The 23103-nt window shown below is 44.4% G+C and overlaps 2 protein-coding genes across 3 annotated transcripts in view; both read left to right on the top strand.

Annotated features, from left to right (window-relative positions):
• The window catches only part of LOC125712807 (unconventional myosin-VIIa-like), a 35427-nt gene that overhangs the window by 9171 nt on the left and 3153 nt on the right, over positions 1-23103 (top strand). The window contains exons 9-44 of one of the 2 annotated variants that reach the window (XM_048983269.1): positions 238-314; positions 1789-1908; positions 2137-2279; positions 2483-2693; positions 3268-3403; positions 4058-4164; positions 4388-4525; positions 5208-5366; positions 5991-6083; positions 7229-7323; positions 7480-7564; positions 7757-7979; positions 8353-8627; positions 9404-9616; positions 10453-10629; positions 11379-11468; positions 11725-11852; positions 12525-12651; positions 12952-13071; positions 13709-13882; positions 14633-14860; positions 15444-15614; positions 16234-16351; positions 16758-16884; positions 17209-17378; positions 17502-17692; positions 18011-18135; positions 18603-18760; positions 19160-19313; positions 19432-19587; positions 19807-19912; positions 20627-20740; positions 21094-21181; positions 21474-21580; positions 22301-22486; positions 22702-22818. In XM_048983269.1, coding sequence (XP_048839226.1) covers positions 238-314; positions 1789-1908; positions 2137-2279; positions 2483-2693; positions 3268-3403; positions 4058-4164; positions 4388-4525; positions 5208-5366; positions 5991-6083; positions 7229-7323; positions 7480-7564; positions 7757-7979; positions 8353-8627; positions 9404-9616; positions 10453-10629; positions 11379-11468; positions 11725-11852; positions 12525-12651; positions 12952-13071; positions 13709-13882; positions 14633-14860; positions 15444-15614; positions 16234-16351; positions 16758-16884; positions 17209-17378; positions 17502-17692; positions 18011-18135; positions 18603-18760; positions 19160-19313; positions 19432-19587; positions 19807-19912; positions 20627-20740; positions 21094-21181; positions 21474-21580; positions 22301-22486; positions 22702-22818 — 5207 coding nt within the window. Of the gene's footprint in view, positions 1-237; positions 315-1788; positions 1909-2136; positions 2280-2482; positions 2694-3267; positions 3404-4057; positions 4165-4387; positions 4526-5207; positions 5367-5990; positions 6084-7228; positions 7324-7479; positions 7565-7756; positions 7980-8327; positions 8628-9403; positions 9617-10452; positions 10630-11378; positions 11469-11724; positions 11853-12524; positions 12652-12951; positions 13072-13708; positions 13883-14632; positions 14861-15443; positions 15615-16233; positions 16352-16757; positions 16885-17208; positions 17379-17501; positions 17693-18010; positions 18136-18602; positions 18761-19159; positions 19314-19431; positions 19588-19806; positions 19913-20626; positions 20741-21093; positions 21182-21473; positions 21581-22300; positions 22487-22701; positions 22819-23103 lie in introns of both variants that reach the window. The other variant, XM_048983268.1, reaches the window with a different exon arrangement.
• Positions 22589-23103, top strand: part of mrpl48 (mitochondrial ribosomal protein L48) — a 127234-nt gene continuing 126719 nt past the window's right edge. Inside the window, exon 1 of the mRNA XM_048983291.1 lies at positions 22589-22598. The gene's annotated coding sequence lies outside the window, so the exon portion shown is untranslated. The remainder of the gene's footprint in view (positions 22599-23103) is intronic.

Here is a 23103-nt window from a genome sequence, read left to right on the forward strand (position 1 = left end):
TGTCGGAAAAAAAAAATCTCAATTTCTCCATCATTCGGAGGTAATTATTTTTTTTGTCCTATAAATTGTTCTGGTATAATTAAAGTCATAAAGTTATGTTATTACTGAGTCAATGTTTTGTTAAAAAATTAAAATTGAATAGTTAAAGCAAAGGAATGAACTTCATTTATTATTAAAAGTATACCCCAGTCGGTAATTTTTAATATTGTAATTTTCTGATTGCCCATTCATCTTCAGCCAGAATGCGTGACAACATGGATGCCTGCATGGTGATGTGCTCTACGAACCTCACTACTGCTGCCGCCCTGCTGGAGGTCAGAATGCACCGCATGTTTTGAACCGACTTTTCAAGAAGCTTACAGCTTTTTAGAAACCAAAGTAAAAGTCAAATGCATTTTCTGTGAAGAACTTGGTCCCCCATGAAGAAATTGTCTCCTATTTTGTGCATTTCTTGACAATTTCAAGATTTCTCTTTTAACTCACAACGTCTTACGAAAATATAAATGAGAGCATTTTAGAATGAAGTATTTTTCACGTAATTAACTAACAATTCAGACCTGGCAGGTGCCTCCTTGTCTTCTTATGCATTTCATTTTTGCATGACAAGATAATTCATCACGCCATGTTTATTTAGATATTCTGAAGGGTTTGACGTTGTTCAAATGGGCACTTTTATGAAATCATGATCGGATATGTAAAAGGTATGGTCCTGTTAGCAAATTTTATATATGAAAAGATTATTAGATTGTGTGTTGGTTTCCACGGTGATGGTTCTCTGGTACTGATCCAGCAGACCGGGTACATAGTTTGTCAAAACTATTAGTTATGTACCAATGAGGTAAGTACCAATTAATTCATTTTTTTATGCTTTGCTATATATTCAGAGAGAATTATCTTGCAGATATCGCTATGTTGTTCATATTTTTATATTTTCAGAATACTTATGATGAATGGGGCTACAGCTCTTGTTTGTCATTAAGTATTATTAGGCTGAATAACTTTTATTCTCAGTCATTATAAAAGACCTGATGCAGATTGAGATTTACAAATGGACCATGACTTTCAAATGCATTCCTTAAATGTATGCAGGACTGCCACCTAGTGGCCATATTTGGAACATTAATCCCCCTTCCACTCCCTGCTTCAAAATACAGTAAAAAACCTCGGATCGCGAGTAACTTGGTTTGTGAGTGTTTTGAAAGATGAGCAAAATTTTTAGTCGTCCTAGAAAATAACCGTCCTCTTCTCCTCTCTCTCGTCTCCCTCACACCATCCACGATTCTTTTCAAAGGTAAAGTGCAGGTTAATTTGTTTTATGCATTTTTACTTTATATTTTGTATTAATCATTTTTATATGAACATTTTTGGGTGGTGGAACGAATCATCTGATTTTCCATTATTTCTTATGGGAAAATTCGCTTTGATATACGAGTGCTTTGGATTGCAAGCAGGTTTCCGGAATGAATTATGCTCGCAATCCGAGGTTTTACTATAATGCAATTTGCACTAAGAAGGTTATACAGCTGAGTTACACAGGGTTTCACCCTCAAAACACTTTCAAAGCTTTCAACAACTCATTGACAGTCTGTAACAGATTAAAAATAATTTGTAACTTATTATATGATTACATTATTGATCTCTGCGGAGGATATCTTTCATAGAGGTTATATATAGCTGGCTTGTAAGACCTTCCTGTCCTGTTGTCTACAGATCACAGATTGCAGCAGTATGGGTTGTCGTACAGTGCCAGTGGCTGTAAATTGCTTGCTCTGATGTGTTGCTGTGTAGGTGGATCCTGAGGAGGTGATGAGCTGCCTGACCAGCAGGACCCTCGTCACTGGAGGAGAGACTGTATCAACTCTCCTCAGTGTGGAGCAGGGGCTGGATGTGCGCGACGCTTTCGTGAAGGTTATCTCCTCCATCCTCCTAAGGATCTGCAAAGAGACTTCTGCCCTACATCTTTATGAACTCGAGGGAGGATATGTCAGACCTGAAATATGAGCTTGTGAAAATCAGTTGTACCGTAACTATGCTATAATGGGTTCAGTTACAAATGATGTTATAGATCTGAAGTCATTTATCACCATTATTTCCCATTAGCAGTGAACCTAGAACCTTTTTATTCTCATATCTTAGGGAATTTATGGAAGATTGTTTGTATGGATCGTGGACAAGATTAATGCTGCCATCTATAAACCACCCCCCAGTGACTGTAAATACATGCAGACATCCATCGGCCTGCTGGATATCTTTGGGTTTGAGAACTTTGTTATCAACAGGTATACCTCATCGCAAAGTCTAGATGAGACTCCTTAAATATCAAGGAACTTAAAGAACCGAAATGTCTTTCTAAATAGCTATAGATGGGTTGCTAAGCTGACCAATTTGTATCCTGGAAGTTGCTACTTATTGCAGGTTCAGATCCCGTAATTTAATTCGTTGGTGACTTTCTCTCCTGATCATTGACTGTTTTTACCCTCAGTTTTGAGCAACTGTGCATCAACTTTGCCAACGAAACCCTGCAGCAGTTCTTCGTGCACCATGTGTTCAAGCTCGAGCAGGAGGAGTACAACCTGGAGGGAATCAGGTGGCAGCACATCGAGTTCACCGACAACCAGGATGCCCTCGACATGATCGCCATCAAGCCCATGAACATCATCTCTCTCATCGATGAAGAAAGCAGGTTTCCAAAGGTGCCGTCTCAGGGGCCCTGACTTTCTCATCGAATAAGTCTGCTTCACTCTGGAATTAGAAGACAAACCTCAAAAGAGTTAATCTCAGATAATCTCTGAAACGCCAGATTACTAGTTTTTCTGTTTTTGGAGTTTGCATGTTCTAACCATGTTGTCATTTGAGGTTTCTTCTGGGTTTTCTGGGTCCCCCCCCCCCCCCCCCACAGACCAAAAACATGCTAAAGTGAATTGGAGTTACTAAATAATTCACAGGTGTGAATGTGTGTGTGTGTGTGTGCCTTGCGAAGGGTTGGCGTCCTGTCTAGGGTTATTCCCTGCCTTGTGCCATACCTTCCATAATCTCCCATGCGGCCCTGCACAGGACAAACCGCTATAAGTAATGAATGCTATATTCCCATTGTCTAATTAATCCTTTTGTTTTGACAAACTGTCGTCGTTCATGCAAACCTAGCTTCTGCGCTGATATTGGCGGACTAGCGGGAGTATTGGGGTCCGCATTCTGACCACGATTGTAGAAATGTTTTCACTTATATAAAATCTATTGCTAAATTCTCCTTACTGGGACCTTTTTCAGGGCACGGATGGTACCATGTTGAATAAGCTCAACTCCCAGCACAAGTCCAATCCTATCTATTTCCCCCCCAAGCACAGCCGCGAGACGGTGTTCGGCATCCAACACTTTGCTGGCACCGTTTACTATGACACTGCAGGTACTGCATACGGGATTCCCTCCAATCTGCCTGATATTTTTATCTGTCACATGATATCCTTTCAACTAACAGCTGACTGAAGCTCTTCCATCAAAAACAGCAGTCAGCTGGAAGCAGCTTGTGGTTTATGTTACGTTTCATTTATATTTTGCAACTTTTGCAAGCTCTAACTAAATAACATTTTCTTTTTCTGGAGTATGTCCCTAGATATTCTATACACAATATGGATTTACTAGTATAAATATTTTCGTAGAGTGTTGCATTCTATGACAGAATCAATGTGTTGTTCTCTTGTGGAGTTAGAGTGTTATGTAATGTTATGCAGCTTCAAATTGTTGCGTTCCACATGACCCCATAATTTAATTCGATTGGTCACGACTTATATCTGGACACCAAGCACAAAATTGGTTTGGTCTAGCTTGTCAATGCCACAAAGTCAATTATCTCACTGACTGGTCCCTCTGCGCCATGCAGATAATTAAGTTAGTCACAGAGTGGTGTTCTTTCATTTCCTCTGGGAAGGGAATGAAATGAATACATATGACTAAGTTCAAATGAAGTAAACTGCTGGACTTCTTAGCTTGAATCATTGCATGCAGCTGACCTCCAGAAGCCAGCAGAAACCTTACAGAGGAAGATCTTGACCTCTTACAGGCTTCCTGGAGAAGAACAGAGACGGTCTCCATGGTGACATAATCCAGCTGATCTACACTTCCAGCAATAAGTTCATCAAGCAGATCTTCCAGACCGACCTTGCCATGGTGATGTACCGTAGCTGGGAGGTCCTTCGTGATTCCACATAGATTTTTAAGATCTTTTATTACCTTAGCGATAATTTCTCAATGTCATTGAGAAACATTGAGATGGAAAGGAAAAGAGAGGCTCAAATTAAGGGAAAATGAAGTTGGATAGAGAGGAAGAAAGGAGTGAATGATATAAAAGGAAGTGAAGCTCTCAATGTGTAACGCACCTCCCTGCATGCAGGGGGCAGAGACCAGGAAACGCTCACCAACCCTGAGCAGTCAGTTCAAGCGCTCCCTGGACCTGCTCATGAAGACCTTAGGCGCCTGCCAGCCATTCTTTGTGCGCTGTATCAAACCCAATGAGTTCAAGAAGCCTATGGTAAGCCCACGACAATCCCTTGGCAACCGACTGCCATAGCAACACTTTCCCTGGTGCTCAGGCGTATGGCGTGGGTGTCGGCTGCTCTGAGTCTTACCTGCCCTGGGAAATGGGTGCTGCTGTAAGTAATGATGCAAGACAGGACAATCCGCTATGGCACGGTGTTTCTGTTGGTTGATAATAATACTACACTGCAGCAAGAAAACTGTTATGCTGCACAAATACAGAGAGAAAGGTTCAAGGGGTCAGATACAAAAAAGAAAAAACAGGAGCTAACTAAAATGTAACGACAAAGTTAATCTGTCTTCTAAGGTGTAAAACTAGAAGCTAGACTGGATGATAATCACCAGCCAGCTTCAAATTCATGACTGGAGAGGTACAGCTTTTGAGCCGCTCACTCAACCCATAGAGTTAGGCTGCAGTCCAGGGAGCAGGGATAGACACTACGGGCTGAAGGGCTACAAAACAACAGAATGATCAGTGCCACCTGCTGGCCAAAAGGGGACAAGACACATAAGACAGCGTTGGACGGGCACTGACCCTGACAGAAACATACACACATATTTGAACAGAATGTGGAATTTTACAAGTCTAACTTTTCAGACTGCTTTGCTTAGAAGTTTGGATGCTCTTGCTGTTTCTGCCTCACGGCCATTTGCACACCTATATCTCTCGACTGTAGCTGTTTGATCGGGAGCTCTGCATTCGGCAGCTCCGCTATTCTGGCATGATGGAGACCATCCGAATCCGCCGCGCCGGCTACCCTATACGCTACACGTTTGCAGAGTTTGTGGACCGCTACAGAGTCCTTCTGCCTGACGTCAAACCTGCCTTCAAACAGGTGAGGGAGTGCTGCCCCCTTGTGGTGTCACATGAAAGTGTTTTCAGCCTCTACACATATGGCATAATGCACAAGTGACCCATGAAGGTCAGAATGAGATTAGGAAAGCAGAACAACTTTTCTTTTATGATTTTTATTTAACCCTGACAAAGGACATAGTCTAAGATGGATTCCATGCTAGATCATGTGTAAATGTCGGCAGAATAGGCACAAGTAGCCAATAGATGCCTCAGTGAAATCTGTAACTTAATTCAAAAGCATTGCAGGAACTTGTTAATGAGTCAGAGGGTCAGGTCAAAACCTGAGATAGCAGATATGGTTATATGATGCTATATTCCTAGCCTTTAGTATCAAAGCTGTACAGTAAGTACAAGTATAATGAATCGGCTTGTTTGTATAGATGCTGCCCTCTAGTGGAAAATACCACCCAGACAATTCCCATTTCCTGTGCAGCCAGATTCTGTTGAGAGTAAGTTTTAGCGGTGTTGCTATTGGATAAGCAATTGCCTGTCAAAAAATATGATTAACTTGGTCTGAAATTTTTAGGATTTTTTTTTTTGCAGATCACTATACTGCAGGAACTGCACATACTGTTTTTGCACTGAAACACACATTTTCCAACAGGGGAACGTGACAGTAGCATGCCAGCGCATCCTGGAGACCATCGTGGGGAGCGGTGAGGACTGGCAGATGGGGAAGAGCAAGATTTTCCTTAAGGTCAGTTTCACTGCCTTGTTGATATTTTGTGTCATTTGTTGCGTATTAGATGGCGGCTGTGGTGGTAGCAGCATAAACTGCCACATGCTTTCAGGGTCAGGGGGCAAATCCCACCTCTACTCTGTACAGGTATGTGTGTCTATTCACCCTGTTTGATGGGGGGTTCCTCCCACTGGCTGTGTGTACCCTGTGGTAGACTTGCATTTTGTCCAGGATGTACCCTAGCCTTGTACTGACTGGGATAGAAGCTGGGGGATAAGGGCCTGGCTTAGAGCCCATGGATGTGTGTCTCTTCTGCCAGGGTTGGAACTGGCAACCTTGTGATCACAGGCACAGAGGTTTAACCTGCTGAGCCACATGCTGCACCCAAGTGGTCAGTCGGTCGGTTGGATGGATGGATGGATGGATGGATGGATGGATGGATGGAGCAAGTGATGAAGCCTAAGATCTCGTAAGAAACCAAATTAAAATGAAACAAATAAAGTAAAAAGTATAAACGACCACAGGTACAGTAGGGGCATGGAGACCCTGGCAGATTTTGGGAACCCAGCGCTTTACAGGGGCCACAGTAGAGGCATGGAGACCCTGACAGATTTAGGGGCCGCAGCACTTTACAGGGGCCACAGTAGGGGCATGGAGACCCTGGCAAATTCAGGGGCCCCAGCACATTACAGGGGCCACAGTAGGGTATGGAGACCCTGGCAGGTTCAGGGGCCCCAGCACTTTACAGGGGCCACAGTAGGGGCATGGAGACCCTGGCAAATTCAGGGGCCCCAGCACTTTATAGGAGCCACAGTAGGAGCATGGAGACCCTGGCAGATTTAGGGGACCCAGCGCTTTACAGGGGCCACAGTAGGGGCATGGAGACCCTGGCAGATTCAGGGGCCCCAGCACATTACAGGGGCCACAGTAGGGGCATGGAGACCCTGGCAGATTCAGGGACCCCAGAACCTTACAGGGGCCACAGTAGGGGCATGGAGATCCTGGCAGATTTAGGGAACCCAGCGTTTTACTGGGGCTCTTGAATGCATAAAATTATATAATGTGGGGCCCAAGGTGACATTTTGCCAGGGGGCCACAATTTCTAGCTCCGCCCCTGTGAAGGACCGAGGACGCTTCGTGACCTCGTTCGCTTCATCTCGTAGGATCACCATGACGTGCGGCTGGAGATGGAGCGCGACACGGCCATTACACGCAAGGTCATCCTCATCCAGAAGGCTGTGCGGGGCCTCAGAGACAGGTGAGGTTAAGGTGAATCCCTGAGTTTGGTCTGTGAGCAAAACCACAGACTACGTCAGAGATGTCTGGTACACTTTATGTTAAGGAGGTAATGATAACTCCCAGTTACAAGCATAGTATCGTAACTGCAGCAGTACCAATGGTCATGTTTCTGCAGATCCAGATTTCTCAAGATCAGGGATTCTGTGATACTGATTCAGAAAATCTGGAAAGGCCACCACTGTCGAAAGAATTATAGAACGGTAAGGTGCGTTTCTGCGTGACTATTGTCAGAATTCCACTGTCTCTGTGATTATTGTGTTTCCCATGTTCCACTGGCATCCAATGTTCTTCTGTTTTCTGGGATCCACAGTCTCATGGCTTATTAATCAACTTTTGTATTCAGATCTATTCTCGGTCATCAAGTTCTAAGCACAGCTGTCTCTGTCTGGCAGATGCGGACGGGTTTTCTACGGCTCCAGGCCGTCTATCGATCTCGCAAGGTTTACCAGAGCTACAGAGCTGCACGGAGAAGCATCGTGGTACTGAAGGCATGGTACCGAGGCCTCCTAGCGAGACAGGCCTTCCGGCATCGTCTGAGGGCTGTCATCAGCATCCAGGCCCACGCGCGTGGCATGCTCGCTCGCAGGATGTACGAGCGGCTCAGAACTGAGGTATGCTATCTCTACTGGCCTGGATGTTTATTCCTGAAGCACTTCTGGGGAGGAAATTAACCCATATCAAGTGGTCTGGTGGGACTTAAATCCATTTCCTTTACCACTACGATGATTCTAGTGTCGATAATTTATCTTCTGGAGAATTGTTTGTGTTGTTTAAGAGCAGAGGTGGAAAGTTCAAGTACACAAAGTACAAATCCAGAACAAAGTTTTGTTTCAGCCAACTAGTTGAGAGCACTCAGTTGGTTGGTTGAAACAAACCCTTGGTCTAGATTTGTACTTTCTGGACCCGAACTTTCCACCTCTGTTTAAGTGGCATCTCATGTCTTCTCCTTCCTTTTTCTTGCAGGGTCACCTACCTCTGGAGGAGAAAGGGCGCCTCCTGTTGGCCGAAGACACACGGTGGCCTAGAGAGGCAATGGTTGTGCAGCAGGCCTGGGAGGATGATGAACAGCTGACCAGCGCAAGTGCCATGCAGGAAGAGGAGGCATGGGAGGAAGCCTGCCCCGAAAAGGGGGCGCTGCTGCAGGGGAAGTTGGTCCAGCAGGATCCAGTCAGTGACTCGGATGTGGTGGATGAAGTGTTTGGATTCCTGGGGTCTAATGGTACCTTCCCTGGGCAGGAGGGGCAGGCCCCCATAGGCTTCGAGGTAATGAGGCAGGGCACCACTATGCTTACCTCCAATTAATGCACCACGAAGGCTAATGAATTGATTAAGCTTTTGGGTGAGGCCTCCATGTGCCTTTCTGAAAGTAAAGTGGGATGCACAAAAATGTGGCTGGGCCCCTGAATAATTTGGAAACACTTTGTTTAGATACCTTCATAATGCATTATAATGGCCAGTACAAGAATTAAGGATGCTTTATACTGCATTATAAAGGCACTAATAGTTCATTATAGATGAGAGCTTCATAAAGCATTCATAATGCATAATGCACATAGTTATAATGTGTTATGCCTTTTTATAGCCGTGTTTAAGACTTGAATGCATTATAATGCATTATGAAGGTATCTATAATGTATTGTATATGACTGCTTTAAGTAAAGTATTACCAAAAATTCTATCAAATGGGCCTCTCCCTTCTCCAAAGCAAAGCTGCCATTATCCATGCTCACACACTCATGAGCCCCCCTAGTGTCCAGACTCCTGAAAATCTTCCCCTTTCTCCCCACTTATGATCAGCCCTGAATAGAAGAGGCATTCTGTAACATTCACACGTCATCACTCATTTAACTGACTGCCATCTGTCTATTCAGTATAATTTGTGTTATTTTACTCGTGCCGACTTAAATTTGAGAGAAGCCGTTTTTTTTTTTGTCCTGCTGTGGTGTGCGTGTGCGCGCCTCTTCCTGCGCGCGTGTGCGTGGCTCTGTGCATGCGTGTGTGTGTATGCCCACGTGCGCGCACACACACAAATGCACCAGGACCTGGAGCGGGCTCCAGGGAAGGCCGAGCAGGTGGAGGAGGTGGACGTGGCCAGAGTTCTTCCACTTCCTGTGGCCGAGGAGGAGGACCTGTCGGAGTATAAGTTTGCCAAGTTCGCCGCCACCTACTTCCAGGGCAGTGCCACGCCGTACCACACGCAGAGCCCCCTCAAACAGCCACTGCTCTTACATGAAGACGAGGGAGATCAGATGGTACTTAACCCGCTCCTGACTAGTCACAATGTCACTGCCTAGTTTACCTCATTTGCAATGAGTCGTTCCCTAAAAGATGTAGCGTCTTACTTATCTTTAAATGACAATATTAGTCCTCACATCTGGCAAAGTTGGGAGCAAAGCACTGCTGGTATTTTCCAATTAGTCGAATGTTACTCTAGTAACACAGTTCTTAAACTTTTTAATCCTTTTATACTAAGGTGACCAGATAATGCATGTCAGGGAGGACACTTGTAAACTACCATTTCAATCAAAAGATCGTAGGTTTCCCTTAAGCAGAGTTCTAGTTGTGTGCTGATTGGTCAGTGTCCTATAATACTGCCATGTGTCACTAATGTTAATGTGAAACAGCTGGATGAATCTTTCAAACGTTCCAGTGAAAGCGCAAAAAGAACTGGACCATGTAGCCAAGCACAGGAAACTTTTAAAGTAGTTTGCAGAAGTAGCTCAAAGTGTCCTGCCTGAAAAGGATTATCTGGTCACCCATATTATATATACACACATTAATGATTGCTGTGCTGCCGGATATTCAATAGACACAAGACTGCATGGTAAACAACAGCAGAACAAGCAGAAAGAGGACTAAAGCACATCACTCTGTAGACAGGAATAGGAACAAGTATTTGTATGCTTTTAAGAAAATGGTGGTATTACTTATGATGAATTTTTAATTTTTGTACTGATATTTTAGAGTTGTCGGTCGCTTGAATACTGGATATGAGAGCTTCCATTGTATTTATATATTTTAATTTTTTTGCAATACATGTTTTTTTTTTATTCTTCATTTTTTAACATACTGTGCTTAAAATTCGCAGGCGGCCTTGGCCGTCTGGATCACGACACTGAGGTTTATGGGTGATCTTCCGGAGCCCAAGTACCACGCTGTCGTCAACGACGGCAGCGAGAAGATTCCCGTCATGACGAAGATCTACGAGACCCTCGGGAAGAGGACGTATAAGCATGAGCTGAAGGCCCTGCAGGGAGCTGAGGAGGTGAAGGGGTAACGGGGAGGGACTGAGAGGGGTGAGAAAGTTCCACCGGGAGTCCAGCTGAGTCATTTTACTGGGTGTAATATTGTCAGAGCAGCTGTGCGCTCTCACACTGCAGAGCAGATTTGTTTTGAAATATGTATCTAAGCTGAAGGTTACTGAGAACCATCTGTTTCTGGTGAGTAGCAGGCATGGTAGCTAGTGGATACTTACGTGGCTTCAAATATGCTGGTATGTCTGTTTCATTTCTCCCAGCATACCTGTGCCAGGTCATCGGTGTTCTTTTTTTGGTTGCAAGCCAGGAGGGAGCAAAAATGTGGATTGTCTGAGGGTCCCTGAGAATTGGCTTGAGAAACACATATCTGAAGACATGCATTATTTATGAACCAGTGTATATAAATTGCCCATCACACCACAACCCCGTACTAGATAAGCAGGGAATTGCCCACTGTGTGTGATAGTACGCCTTGTGATTGGAGTAACTTACTTTGACCCTGTATTGGATAAATTGATATAGAGAGTGGATGGTGAGCAGGTTTCCAACTTCTAGTTTTTGTGGTCCTTTTTGTTTTAGTCAACCTTTTTATCTCCAAAGCTGCAAAAATTGTGCAATTGCATGTATGCATCCCTGAGGTGATTCACGCACATTTCAAAGTACTGATATCTCCTGGGGTCTTAACCAGCAACAAATTATCCTCTAATTAATGCAGCTTAATCCGCGGCCTTGTATAATAAGCCCCTCTGCCTCACAGAGCACTGCTGTCGAAAGCCACCGGCAAAACACTGCGCGACACAAGCTAGTCTCCCTCACTCTGAAGAGGAAGTCAAAGATCACGGAGGAGGTGAGAGCTACTGTATTACTATTAATCATGGTTCACCAATGCTTCTAAACCAACCAGTTGAACATAAAGAGTCAAAGTCACAAAATGCTCACCTGGTTGGCTGAAACAAAATCTTGATCTGGAGTTTTACCTTCTGGACCTGAAATTTCCACCTCTGCTAACCTTTGACTAAAAATACATTGACTTATTATAGTTTCAGCATTTATGTGAGGGGGTGCCCATGGGTTCATGGAGACATTTCCTGTTTCCACTCCAGGTGATCAGGCGTCTGAACGATTTTGACTACAGCACTCCGGGAAACAGCATGTTGGAGGAGCGGCCTACCTCCAACCTGGAGAAGCTGCACTTTATCATTGGCAATGGCATTTTGCGGCCTGCCCTCAGGTGAGTCAACCTCCATGACCTACTCTAAATATGCTACCAATACAAATCACTTCTGCTATCGATACCTTAGCACTCTTTCTAGTAGCTGCAGAAAGTGTCATTGAGCCAAGGAGGCAGTGGAATAGAGCATGTTGTCTTTGGAATTAACTGATCATTATACTGAAATGCGTATTCTTCCTCTTTAACTGAAGGTGTCCAATGATTTTCACAGTTCATCAGCATGTATTGTCTTTAACTGAAGAGCAAATTTACAAAACTTAGTCCATGGGATAAGTTTTTGCGAAAATATCTTTAGGCTTAGTGAGTTTTGGAAAGATGATGAAAGATCTTTATTGGATTACATGAGGACTGAGTGACTTTTGGTTCTCAGCACTGCAACGTATGATGAGGAAGCCTGAATTTGGGGTATTGGCAGATTCATCTCAAGAACAACAACAAATGGACTGAGTTCTAAAAATTTGCTCTTCAGTTACATCTAATGTATGTGATTTCCTCATTGTCTTACACGAAATTCCAGTCAAACAGATGTCTGTCTGCCTCTGTAGCTGTAAACGATAGATTCCATACAGCAGATATAGACGCTCTTTCTGACAACTACAGAAGTTGCGGAATACTCAGATTGTGAAGTGAATGCGTGAGTATGATGCTATACGGTGACCCTCTTCTTTTCAGAGATGAGATCTACTGTCAGATCTGCAAGCAGCTGACCCAGAACCCTTCAAAGACCAGCCACGTACGCGGATGGCTGCTCATCTCACTTTGCGTTGGCTGCTTTGCACCCTCTATGAAATTTGCAAAAGTATGACATCACTAACTCACACATGATATTTTATATAAACTATTTAATTTTTCTGTTTGGTTCTTCATCCCCCTTTTTCATTAGGAAACATAATTTGTGCAAACTGTGGGTTTCTCTTGCAGAGGTAAATGTTTCAAGTTCAGAAAGTAATAATCCAGACGAAGATTTCGTGTCAACCAACCGTTTCAGTATAATGAGTCACAGTCAGAACATACTCAACTGGTTGGTTGAAACAAAATCTTGGTCTGGATTTTTACGTTCTGGACCTGAACTTCACGCCTCTGCTCCACTGTCTCACAGTATCTGCAGAACTTCATCAACATGGCTCTTCCTGGTTATGCCTCTTACCTGGAAGAGCGGCTAAGAAGAACTGCTATGAATGGGACTCGGGTCCAGCCACCATCTTGGCTTGAACTACAGGTGAGCTTCACTTCTCCACCCTCTTCCTTCACTCGCTGTTACTTAATAAGTGTAAGTGCCTTCACATTCACTGTAAAAGTCATTTTCTGAAGTGTCTTACAGTCCACAAAACCAGGAGAACCTGGGTCTCCTTGTTTATTTCAACTCTAAACTCCATTCAAGTCATTTGAGTCTTTTCCATCAAATCTTTTAGCCCTCAATTTAGAGATGTGCATGTCAGGCTCAGCAAGGAGAGTTGACAAAAACATCACTATCACTATTAAAGAGTTTCGGAATTGAAATTTAGGTAGTGTTGGGCAGTTCAGGTCCAGCAAGTACAAATCTAGACCAGGATTTTGTTTCTACCAACTAGTTGAGTATAAAAAGTCACAGTACTCAACTGGTTGGTAGAAACAAAATCCTGGTCTGGATTTGTACTTGCTGTACCTGAACTGCCCAACACTACCTCAATTTCATTTCCCGAAACTCTTTAATAGGGAGAATGACGTTTTTGTCGACTTTCATAAATTTTAACTCTGAAAACTTCTGCATAGTCTATAATGCTTTTATTGAATCATAAAGAATTTATTGGCAGTGTGTTACTCGATCAGTATTTGTAGAAACATGGGTTCTAACTGCGTTGCGTTTCCTCCCCCAGGCCACAAAGTCAAAGAAGCCCATCATGCTCCCGGTGACCTTCATGGACGGCACAACCAAGACCTTGCTGACAGACTCGGCTACCACAGCGAAAGAGCTGTGCGATACACTGGCGGAAAGGATCGGCTTGAGCGACACCTTTGGCTTCTCCCTCTACATTGCCCTGTTTGACAAGGTGCACGCGGACACAGTGTTTCCTAATCCCAAGCAAAACATGGACCGACTGTGGGTGCCCAAGGACCGGACTGGGAGACACCGTGCTAATGCACAAATACCTACTGTATGATAATCTGTTTGTTCTTTGTACCAGAAGAGCAGAATCAGCAGTTTTGGGGTTGCCCCATGGATTTCACAGCAATTTTCATATAAACAGTGCTCACAAAAAGTCTTGGAGTGCTTGCAAATTTCAAATTTGTTGGTTTGTAGCAAAAATGATTACTCATTCGTTTACAAAAAATGTCGATCATGTTAAAAATAACCAGCAGTTGTAAGTAGGACATTTATTCCAAGTAGTAATAAATTGAAACCCAAATTATAGTTCTAAAAGAGCTGTTCCGAGTTAAAAAGTTCATTGATAATCAGTTTCACTGGGTGCTTTTTAATTAGTAACAGCTTTGCAATAACACACAATGCCAAACATTTGTGTTTAGCGTCTCTTTGGGAGCCAATGACTAGAATTGCAATTAATAGTAAAATGGCAAGAACAAACCTGAATGAGTGAGTCTAAAAAAATATGGCACTTACTAAAAACAAAACGTCCGTGTGGAAGATATGTGCTGAAACATTGTTTGTCAACTGATTTTTGTTGCAAGACCAATAATTTTGCAACATTTTTGCAGAATTAAGCAAACATCCCAAGACTTTCCGTGAGCACTATGGAAATGGTCCTTCTGGGTTGGCATCATCTGTGAATTCCACCATGCAGGTGTCCTCCCTAGGCAGCGGGAATGATCACGTGATGGATGCCGTGTCCCAGTGCGAGCAGTATGCCAAGGAGCAGGGCGCCCAGGAGCGCAACGCCCCCTGGAGGCTGTTCTTCCGCAAGGAGATCTTCACACCTTGGCACAACCCAGGTGACGACAGTGTGGCCACCAACCTGATCTACCAACAGATCGTCCGTGGTGTCAAGTTTGGCGAGTACCACTGTGACCTGGTAAGATCATATCGAATTGTGGAAGCAACATGAGAGATGAGAGCTAGATTTGGATTGACCTGGTACCCGATCATGTTTTAACGTTGCAGGAATTTTATGTGATGGATATAGAAACTTTGTATATGATCTAAGAATAGGTATCATTTAGTGGTGTCAAATTGTGCTAAGATTACTGATAACGATCTCTGTAATGATGGCAGATAGTTACAAATTAATGTATAGAAATAAACTCCAAATTTTCAGGTAAAAGATTTAAGGTGCCTGAAAGGTTAATTTTAAAACATTAGGTTAAAAATCCTATACTTCGTGTAACCTGCTGCTCTGATAAGGAAATACTGCTATTATGCCCAATTGGCTAGTTGATATTTCTGCCTTTTTTGGTAATATTTTCACAATAGTGCCCTACAATAGGTAGGCATCCCATCCTGGATAGTTCCCTGCCTCGCACCCATAGCCTTGAGGATAGGCTCTGGACTCCCCGTGACCCTGAATAGGATAAGCGATTACAGAAGATGGATGGATGGATGTATTGATTTTTGTGTCTTGTGACCCCATGACCTTGTCCCTCCACCGAAACCCCCAGGAGGAGGACCTGGCCCGGCTGGCTGCCCAGCAATACTTTGCGGAATATGGGTGCAACCTGATACCTGAACGTCTCCTCAGCCTAGTCTCATCGTACATCCCTGACCGTGAGATTAACTCCTCTAGGACCATGGAGAAGTGGGCACAAATGATCACCACAGCATTCAAGAAGGTGCGTGCCATCCAGCAAGTTGCTGGAAAAGTTCCCTGCAAAAGTACAGTAAACTAGTCATTGGGTAACTAGTTAGCAGTTGCTCACCCCGAAACACATTTACTCTAGGGCACTGTTTCCCAATGCGGTCCTTAGGGACCCACGTACAGTCCGCAGATTGTCTGCCTGGGAACTTGGAGGGAGCAAAAACATGGACTGACTCTGGGTCCCCGAGGACCAGATTGGAAAACACTGCTCTAGGGCTTTCTGGGCAAGACCGGCTGCTACAGTCTTAGTTACACTTTGTTCAAATAATATTGGGGCCACCAGGTTAATGACTTCGTGCGGCTGGAGATTCAGCACCTCAGGACGACTGTCTCATTGTCCCACAAATAAGGTTTTCTGCCCATATACTTTGATATTAAACCCATATAATCACAGCCCATTGACCTTGGATGGTTTGGTCAATGACAAGTTGGTCATTTAATTATTTTTCCTGCTCCTGGGTGCATTTACTGGCCTTTAAACTCAGCATGTGCCATGCCACGCTTCAATGACCATCCTGCTGTTTTCTCTTTACTGTGGTCACTGTTGTGTATTTACACTTGCATTGGTATGAGCTCTATACTGCATTGCACAGGGAATCTGCACTCGAAGCCTGACAGAGGCACAGAGGGTCAAGGAAGAAGTGGTGGACTTTGCACGTTTCAAATGGCCACTGCTGTTCTCACGGTTCTTCGAGGCCTTTAAGTTCTCAGGTGGGTGACAGTTCTGCATGGGGAGTAGGTGCCTTGTGGGACCTCAGGGTTGCCAGCAGTGATGCATCTGCCATAACACTCACACTTTCAGATTCATGCTCACGCAAGAAATCTTACATAACATTTGTATTATGTCATTAAAAACCTAAAATTAGCTACATCAAAAGTGTTGGGGTATTTTGCAAACCCTACAGACTGTTCACAAGGTAATAAAACTGTTACATACATGTAAATGTGTGTGCAAATTTGTCTTGAATTGAAAATCTCATGCCAGCCTGAACAACGTTGGCAACTCTAGGACCTTCATACCAGAGTGAGAGGGTGATACCTGGTTAAAACCATTCCTTCTACCATGAAATCCAGTTGAGCGTTTATGATGTTCCCTTTCCTCTATCTCACTCTCTAGGCCCCAGCCTGCCAAAGAATGATGTCATCGTTGCTGTGAACTGGACCGGTGTTTACTTTGTGGACGATCAAGAGGAGGTCCTCCTGGAGCTCACCTTCCCGGAGATCACTGCCGTTTCCAGCAGCAGGTCTCCCTGATTTTTGGATGGGCAACTTGTTTTGCGTGACGTCAGCAACCATTTAGAATTTGGGCTATTATATATCGGCTTAGAAATGGAACAAAGCTGCCCGACACTCCCTCAGCTAAACAAAAATTCTGAAACAAACAGAAAATCAAAAGCTCTTTGCACACAAGAGATTCGGTGACAAGCATAAACTTGATCTCCTTTGTATTCTCCTAACCCTGTGTATGAGTACTGGACCAGTGGTTACCGCTGATATTTTCCCACCAGAAGTGATGCCTGCTTGGCTGCTGAAACAACCTTCTCCTGGTTTCCCTTCATTCACGGCAGGGGGGGCAAACTTCAGGGACAGAGCTTCACATTGGCTACCATCAAGGGGGAAGAGTATACCTTCACATCCAACAACGCTGAGGACATCCGCGACCTGCTGGTGATCTTTCTCGAGGGACTAAGGAGAAGGTCGAAGTTCGTTGTGGCGCTGCAGGACGATTCAAACTCAGGTGAAAGCTTCCGGCAATTTCCGTGCCGCCGACCCCCCCCACATTCACCCGACACACATGACTACGCGTTGACCTGAAATTCTAAATCAGCAGCTTGAGGGGGGGTTGGGTTTTATATGACAGCCACAGAGGACTCAACATTCCTCGACTTCGCCAGAGGTGATCTCATCCAGCTGGACCAGGACACAGGGGAGCAGGTGATGAACTTGGGCTGGGCTCACGGCATCAACGTTAGGACCAAGGAGAGCGGTGACTTCCCAGTGGACTGTGTCTATGTGCTTCCTGCTATCACCAGGCCTCAGTGTGACATTGCGGTCAGTGACCTCTGCCAAACATGCAAGTCTGCTTTTTTCTGTTTGTGTATCTGCTTGTTGTATATACATCCTTTCTGTCCGTGTGTTTATCACTCTCTGTCTCTTTGTTTTCAGTCAATCTTTCAATTCATTTGTATTAATTGTTGACCCTCAAGTTTGTGAATTTTGCCTCCGTCCTTTTAGTGTCTTTACATCCATCGGAAATAAATCTGGTTTTCAAGTTTATTATTAATACAGATAGAGGTAAACAGTCCCCTGGGCTTTGTTGCAGTTTATTACCAGAGGTCAGTGACATCACCCTCCTTTTCTGCATCACAGGCAGTAATAACTGCAGCTCCGGACCAGCGGAGGGAATCTTTGGGCCTGTTGGTCCTCCCGCCAGAGGACGGTGAGGGAAAAAGCGCCCCCTACACGTTGGAGGAGTTCTCCTACAGCTATTTCAGGTACATCGTTCTATTTGTCTGTCTCTCACTCCTTATACCGATCTTTTACTGTCTAAGTCTCGGAGGTGGAAAATTTCAGGTCCAGAAAGTACAAATCCAGACCAAGATTTTATTTCGACCAAAAGGTTCAATACTCTGTCAATGTGACTCTTTATACTCTTTGTACTTTCTGTATCTAAACTTTCTGCCTCTGCTAAATCCTGAATTTAAATAATTAAATAATTAAAACATGCTGACCTCTTGCTGAGTGTCACTAGAGATTCAAGAAAAGGGAGACTGATCCTTTGCTGGGGGGGGTCTGATTTTAATGAAAATGAATGAGAACCCACTTTTTAAACTTATTCATGTACATTTATTTGGGCCAAAACCCCCCAAAACACTCTAGTGACTCCGCCACTACACACAGCTACCCAGGCTAATGGTGTCTCCCCCCTGACTCTGAATCTGCCCCTTGTCCACCCCTGCAGGCCCCCACTGAAGGGCACCCTGGCACGAGTGATGGGCTCCAACAGCTGGGGCCAGGAGAAGTTATGGAGCTGTGCACGAGAGCCCATCAAGCAGCCTTTGCTGAAGAAGATCCTGAGCCATGAGGGTCTGTCCCAGGAGGCCTGCGCTGCTTTTACTCATATCCTTCACCGTCTCAGGCACCCTGCTGGGCTTTCAAACCTACAGTCCCCTGGCGTCACAAAGGCCTGCTCACTATAGTCAAACTCATACTCCCACCATTACTCACACTCAATTCATGCTCCCATTAAATTCATACTCTCATTATTTCCCTACTTCCATTATATTCATATTCCCATTATGCCTCACGCTCAAATAACTGTTTCATCCTCATAATTCCACATATCTTCCTACTCAGTCAATGACAACGTGGTATGACTTCAGAGAAGCACACCTCTGACACGCCCCCCTCTGCAGATTTCGCTGATCAGGGGTGGGGTGGGGTGATTGTCCCTCGAAGACACGGTGGTGTGTACTTCCCGGCACTTTGTATTGTTATCTTTGACCACTACCATTGAACCCATAATGAAGTACATGGGCGATTACCCATCCAAGTGCCCGCGCTCCGTGAATGAGCTCACCGACCAGATATTTGAGTGTGCCTTAAAGTCAGAGCCCTTGAAGGATGAGATCTTCTGCCAGATCCTTAAGCAACTCACTGAAAATCATGTAAAGTAAGTATGAGATGCTCGGCTTGTTCATTGTGTGTTGCTAGGGGCACAGTTAACCGAGCATTGCTCAGAAGAATCACCTGAGGGTTGGGTTTGACTCTGCCCCCCTGAACCTCTGCAGGTACAGCGAGGAGAAGGGCTGGGAGCTGCTCTGGCTTTGCACAGGCCTTTTTCCGCCCAGTAACCTTCTGTTATCCCATGTCCAGAAGTTCCTACAAGCCAGGAAGCACCACCCACTAGCAGCAGACTGCATGCAGCGGCTTCTAAAGGCACTTAGGTCAGCAGCTCACGCACCCTAGGATTCTACCTATATGTACACAATCTTTCTATTGATTAGGATTAGCGTTAGCTTGCTGTAAGGCTTCCCATGTCCTCTTATCATCCTGTTTTTCTTCATAACATCTCAGGTGAGTCCTGCCTGAGACGGCACCATGATGTCATATTCTTGCCAGATGCTTAGTCTTTGTGGATCTTTGTTGTTTTTTGTTTCTTTAAGGAATGGTGCCAGAAAATACCCCCCTCACCTGGTGGAGGTGGAAGCCATCCAGCACAAGACCACCCAGATCTTCCATAAGGTCCACTTCCCCAATGACACGGACCAGGTTGGCACCGGGATAGGACTCTCAGTGCAGCGTCAATACCATAGCTTTTTTTCCATCCCTTGATGCTTGTCAATCTTTACTTTTGAGGTCCAAGGTGGTCTTCAAGGTTTTAGGTATTTGTTACGCTGTGGAGTAGGATCAGAGGTTGATAGCTCAGGTTCTGGAAGTGATAATCCAGACCAAGATTTTGTTTTTGCCAACCAGCTGAGTATAAAGAATCACAGTCAGAGTACTCAAATGGTTGGTTGAAACGAAATCTTGGCCTGGATTTTTACTCTGCTACTGAAATATCCACCTCTGCAGAGGATGGTGTTTTCTGTTCATTAAACAACCATGAGCTAGCTGGGGAGCACCTCTACAGCATGTAGGTTCATGCTTCTGGAAAATAACTGAGGAATTAAAATTACCCCTCCAGCCCAAGTCATTTCAAGAAAGGAAAATGTGTATTCGGCATTCCCTCCAAGCATGTGTCTCTGAAACCAACCTTATTAATGCAGAGGCAGTCGAACCCCATGTGGCACCTCAGGGAGGTTTTTGGTGTATTTGATTTGTAAGGCATCGAGAGATTTAGAAAAGCCTTTTTACAGTACGCAGCATTCACACAGCTTTTATACAACCTTGTGGCAGGCTGACTACAATGTAGCGAGGTCAGAGCATTCAAAAAACATCCGGGGGGGTAAAGGACCCCCTAATGACTCCCAGACTCATTTTTAGGTGTTTGAAGTGGAGTCAAGCACAAAAGCCCAAGACTTCTGCTTGAGCATCTCCAGTCGGCTACAACTCAAGTCGTGTGAGGGCTTCAGTTTGTTTGTGAAAGTCTCAGACAGGGTGAGTACGGTCAACATTCACCAGACAGGAGCAGCATTTCAAAAGGGTTATGAACCACAGTGCAGCGTGCAGCTGAAGTTTCTGACGTATCGTATTACACACTCTGACAGTCTAAGGACTTCAGCTTTCATTAGAAGGCACCTCCTGGGACTCAAATTGGATCGTCTTTGGCTGCATTTCACCACAGGCCTCAAAGTAATCTCAGGACAAAGTTCCTACTGTCATTAAAGACTAAATTACCCCAGTTAAGTGGTTGTGACCAGAGCGACAGCAGAACACTTGCGGTCTCCATCTGCGATTCCCATGCCTCAGCCGCCCCCCCCCCCCCCCCCCCCCCCGCCCCTGTGGTATAGGTGATTAGCATGCCAGAAGGGGACTTCTTCTTTGACTTTGTCAGGCACCTAACAGACTGGATCCGCACAGCCCGGCCCCCAAAGGACGGTAAGTTCTGCTCTTTCTTTCATGTCAATAAACCAATTTGCTGCATGTTTCTCGTGATTTCTCTAAAGCTGGTGCCCTTAGGTCTATGGACTTCTTGAATGTGCTTTAACAGTGTTAATGTGGTTGGAATGTTCTGGAATCACGCAGTCCGTCGCTCTAAAGGTTAGTGATTATTAATCTGCTTCATTTCAGATTTTTTAGGCCAATCCAGCGCTATTTCTGATCTTCCTCTTCAGGGTTTTGATGAAAACGTGGCCATTCTCCCACACGTTAACCCACACTTTGCCCACAGGTGCACCTCCTTCCTTGACCTACCAGGTGTTCTTCATGAAGAAGCTCTGGACCAATACTGTTCCAGGGAAAGACTCTGTGGCTGATTCTGTCTTCCATTTTTACCAGGTAGTCAGCAAAAATATTGTCCTGTACTGTATGTATATATGTATATACAGTACTGTGTAAAAGTCTTAGGCAGTCCAAAGAAATGTTTAAAGCTGTTCATCTGGGTAGCAAGTGTACTTTGGCTTAGAACAAAAAAACATTAGAACATGTGCAAATTTAGAGTAACACAGTAAAAACTACTAATTTCTTCTGTTTTCTAATTTCTTCTGTTACTGATATCTAGTTGGATGGCTAGATGAACACCGCTTCAGTTCCCAAACATCTCCTCAGGGGCACCTCAGCCGTTCCATGATTTGGTTAAATTTCACCAACAGCTCAATTAAATAATTAAATATATTTGTTTAAAAAGTCAGTGACAGACTGACCAGCTGTATGAGTTGTGCTAGTGGCCAAGTCAAAAAATACATGGCTGCACTGGACGGTCGCTGCAAATATTAGGATGAATTTAGCAGAGGTTCTGAAATGGCTAAGCTGACACACTGACAGGCATAATATCATAGTTTTACACCAACACGAGGATAATCTAAACATCATTTTCTTTGCCTGCCTAAGACTTTTGCACAGTACAGTATATCTTATACATATGGGTTTTTCATATGGGTTTGTTATATGTTGTTTAGGATATATGTGTATTTTTGCATATGTGTATGTGGTTATATAGCTTATGTGTGTGTATGTGAGTGCTTAAGACCATTCTAGCTCTCTTTAATCTTTCTTCAGGAGCTACCCACATATCTCCATGGTTACCACAGCTGTACACTTGAGGAGGTCCTCCAACTGGGGGCGCTGATCTACCGTGTCAAATTTGAGGAGGACAAGATCTTCTTCTCCAACATCCCCAAGATGCTGAAGGAACTGGTGCCCCAGGATGTCATAGGGCAGCTCACCCCCGAAGACTGGAGGCGGGTGAGTAGATGGTGGAATGAGGGACCTGCACCCGAAGTCACACGTCATGTGTGTCTCTCTTGGGCTGGATTAAGTGAAAGTCACCAAATAGACAAGAACCTGCTCCTCTTCTCTGGACTAGGATGTATCGTTTCACCGGCAGCTGGAGTTCATAATATTTCTGTGCAGTCCATGTTCATCCGGGTATACAGGCTGAGCCGTGTTTCTCTTTACAGGCTCTGCTGGCCTACATCAATAAGCAGGCCGGCAAATCCAAAGAGGAGGCCAAGCTCACATTTTTAAAGATCATCTATAAGTGGCCAACGTTTGGATCTGCATTCTTTGAGGTCAAGGTAATCTTGCGTTAATGTTCTACACACAGTAGAACACTGATAGCAACTCAACACTTCTTGTTCTGCAACTTCTTTTCCTGGCAGCAGATAGTGATTTTTTTCCCAGATGAGGGAAGCACAGTGTCGACAGCTGGCAGAATAACCAATAACGGTCTTTTTTTCCTCATCTTAGTTGGCCAGCTACTCGTATGTAAATTATGCTCGCCTTTTCGTTTCGTGGCCCCCGCATGCCTCCTTCGGAAGCAGTCTGACCATTTTGAACACACCTACACAGCTTAGTTAGCA

The sequence above is a fragment of the Brienomyrus brachyistius genome, chromosome 18, assembly GCF_023856365.1.
Source record: "Brienomyrus brachyistius isolate T26 chromosome 18, BBRACH_0.4, whole genome shotgun sequence".
In the NCBI taxonomy this organism is placed as follows: Eukaryota; Metazoa; Chordata; class Actinopteri; order Osteoglossiformes; family Mormyridae; genus Brienomyrus; species Brienomyrus brachyistius.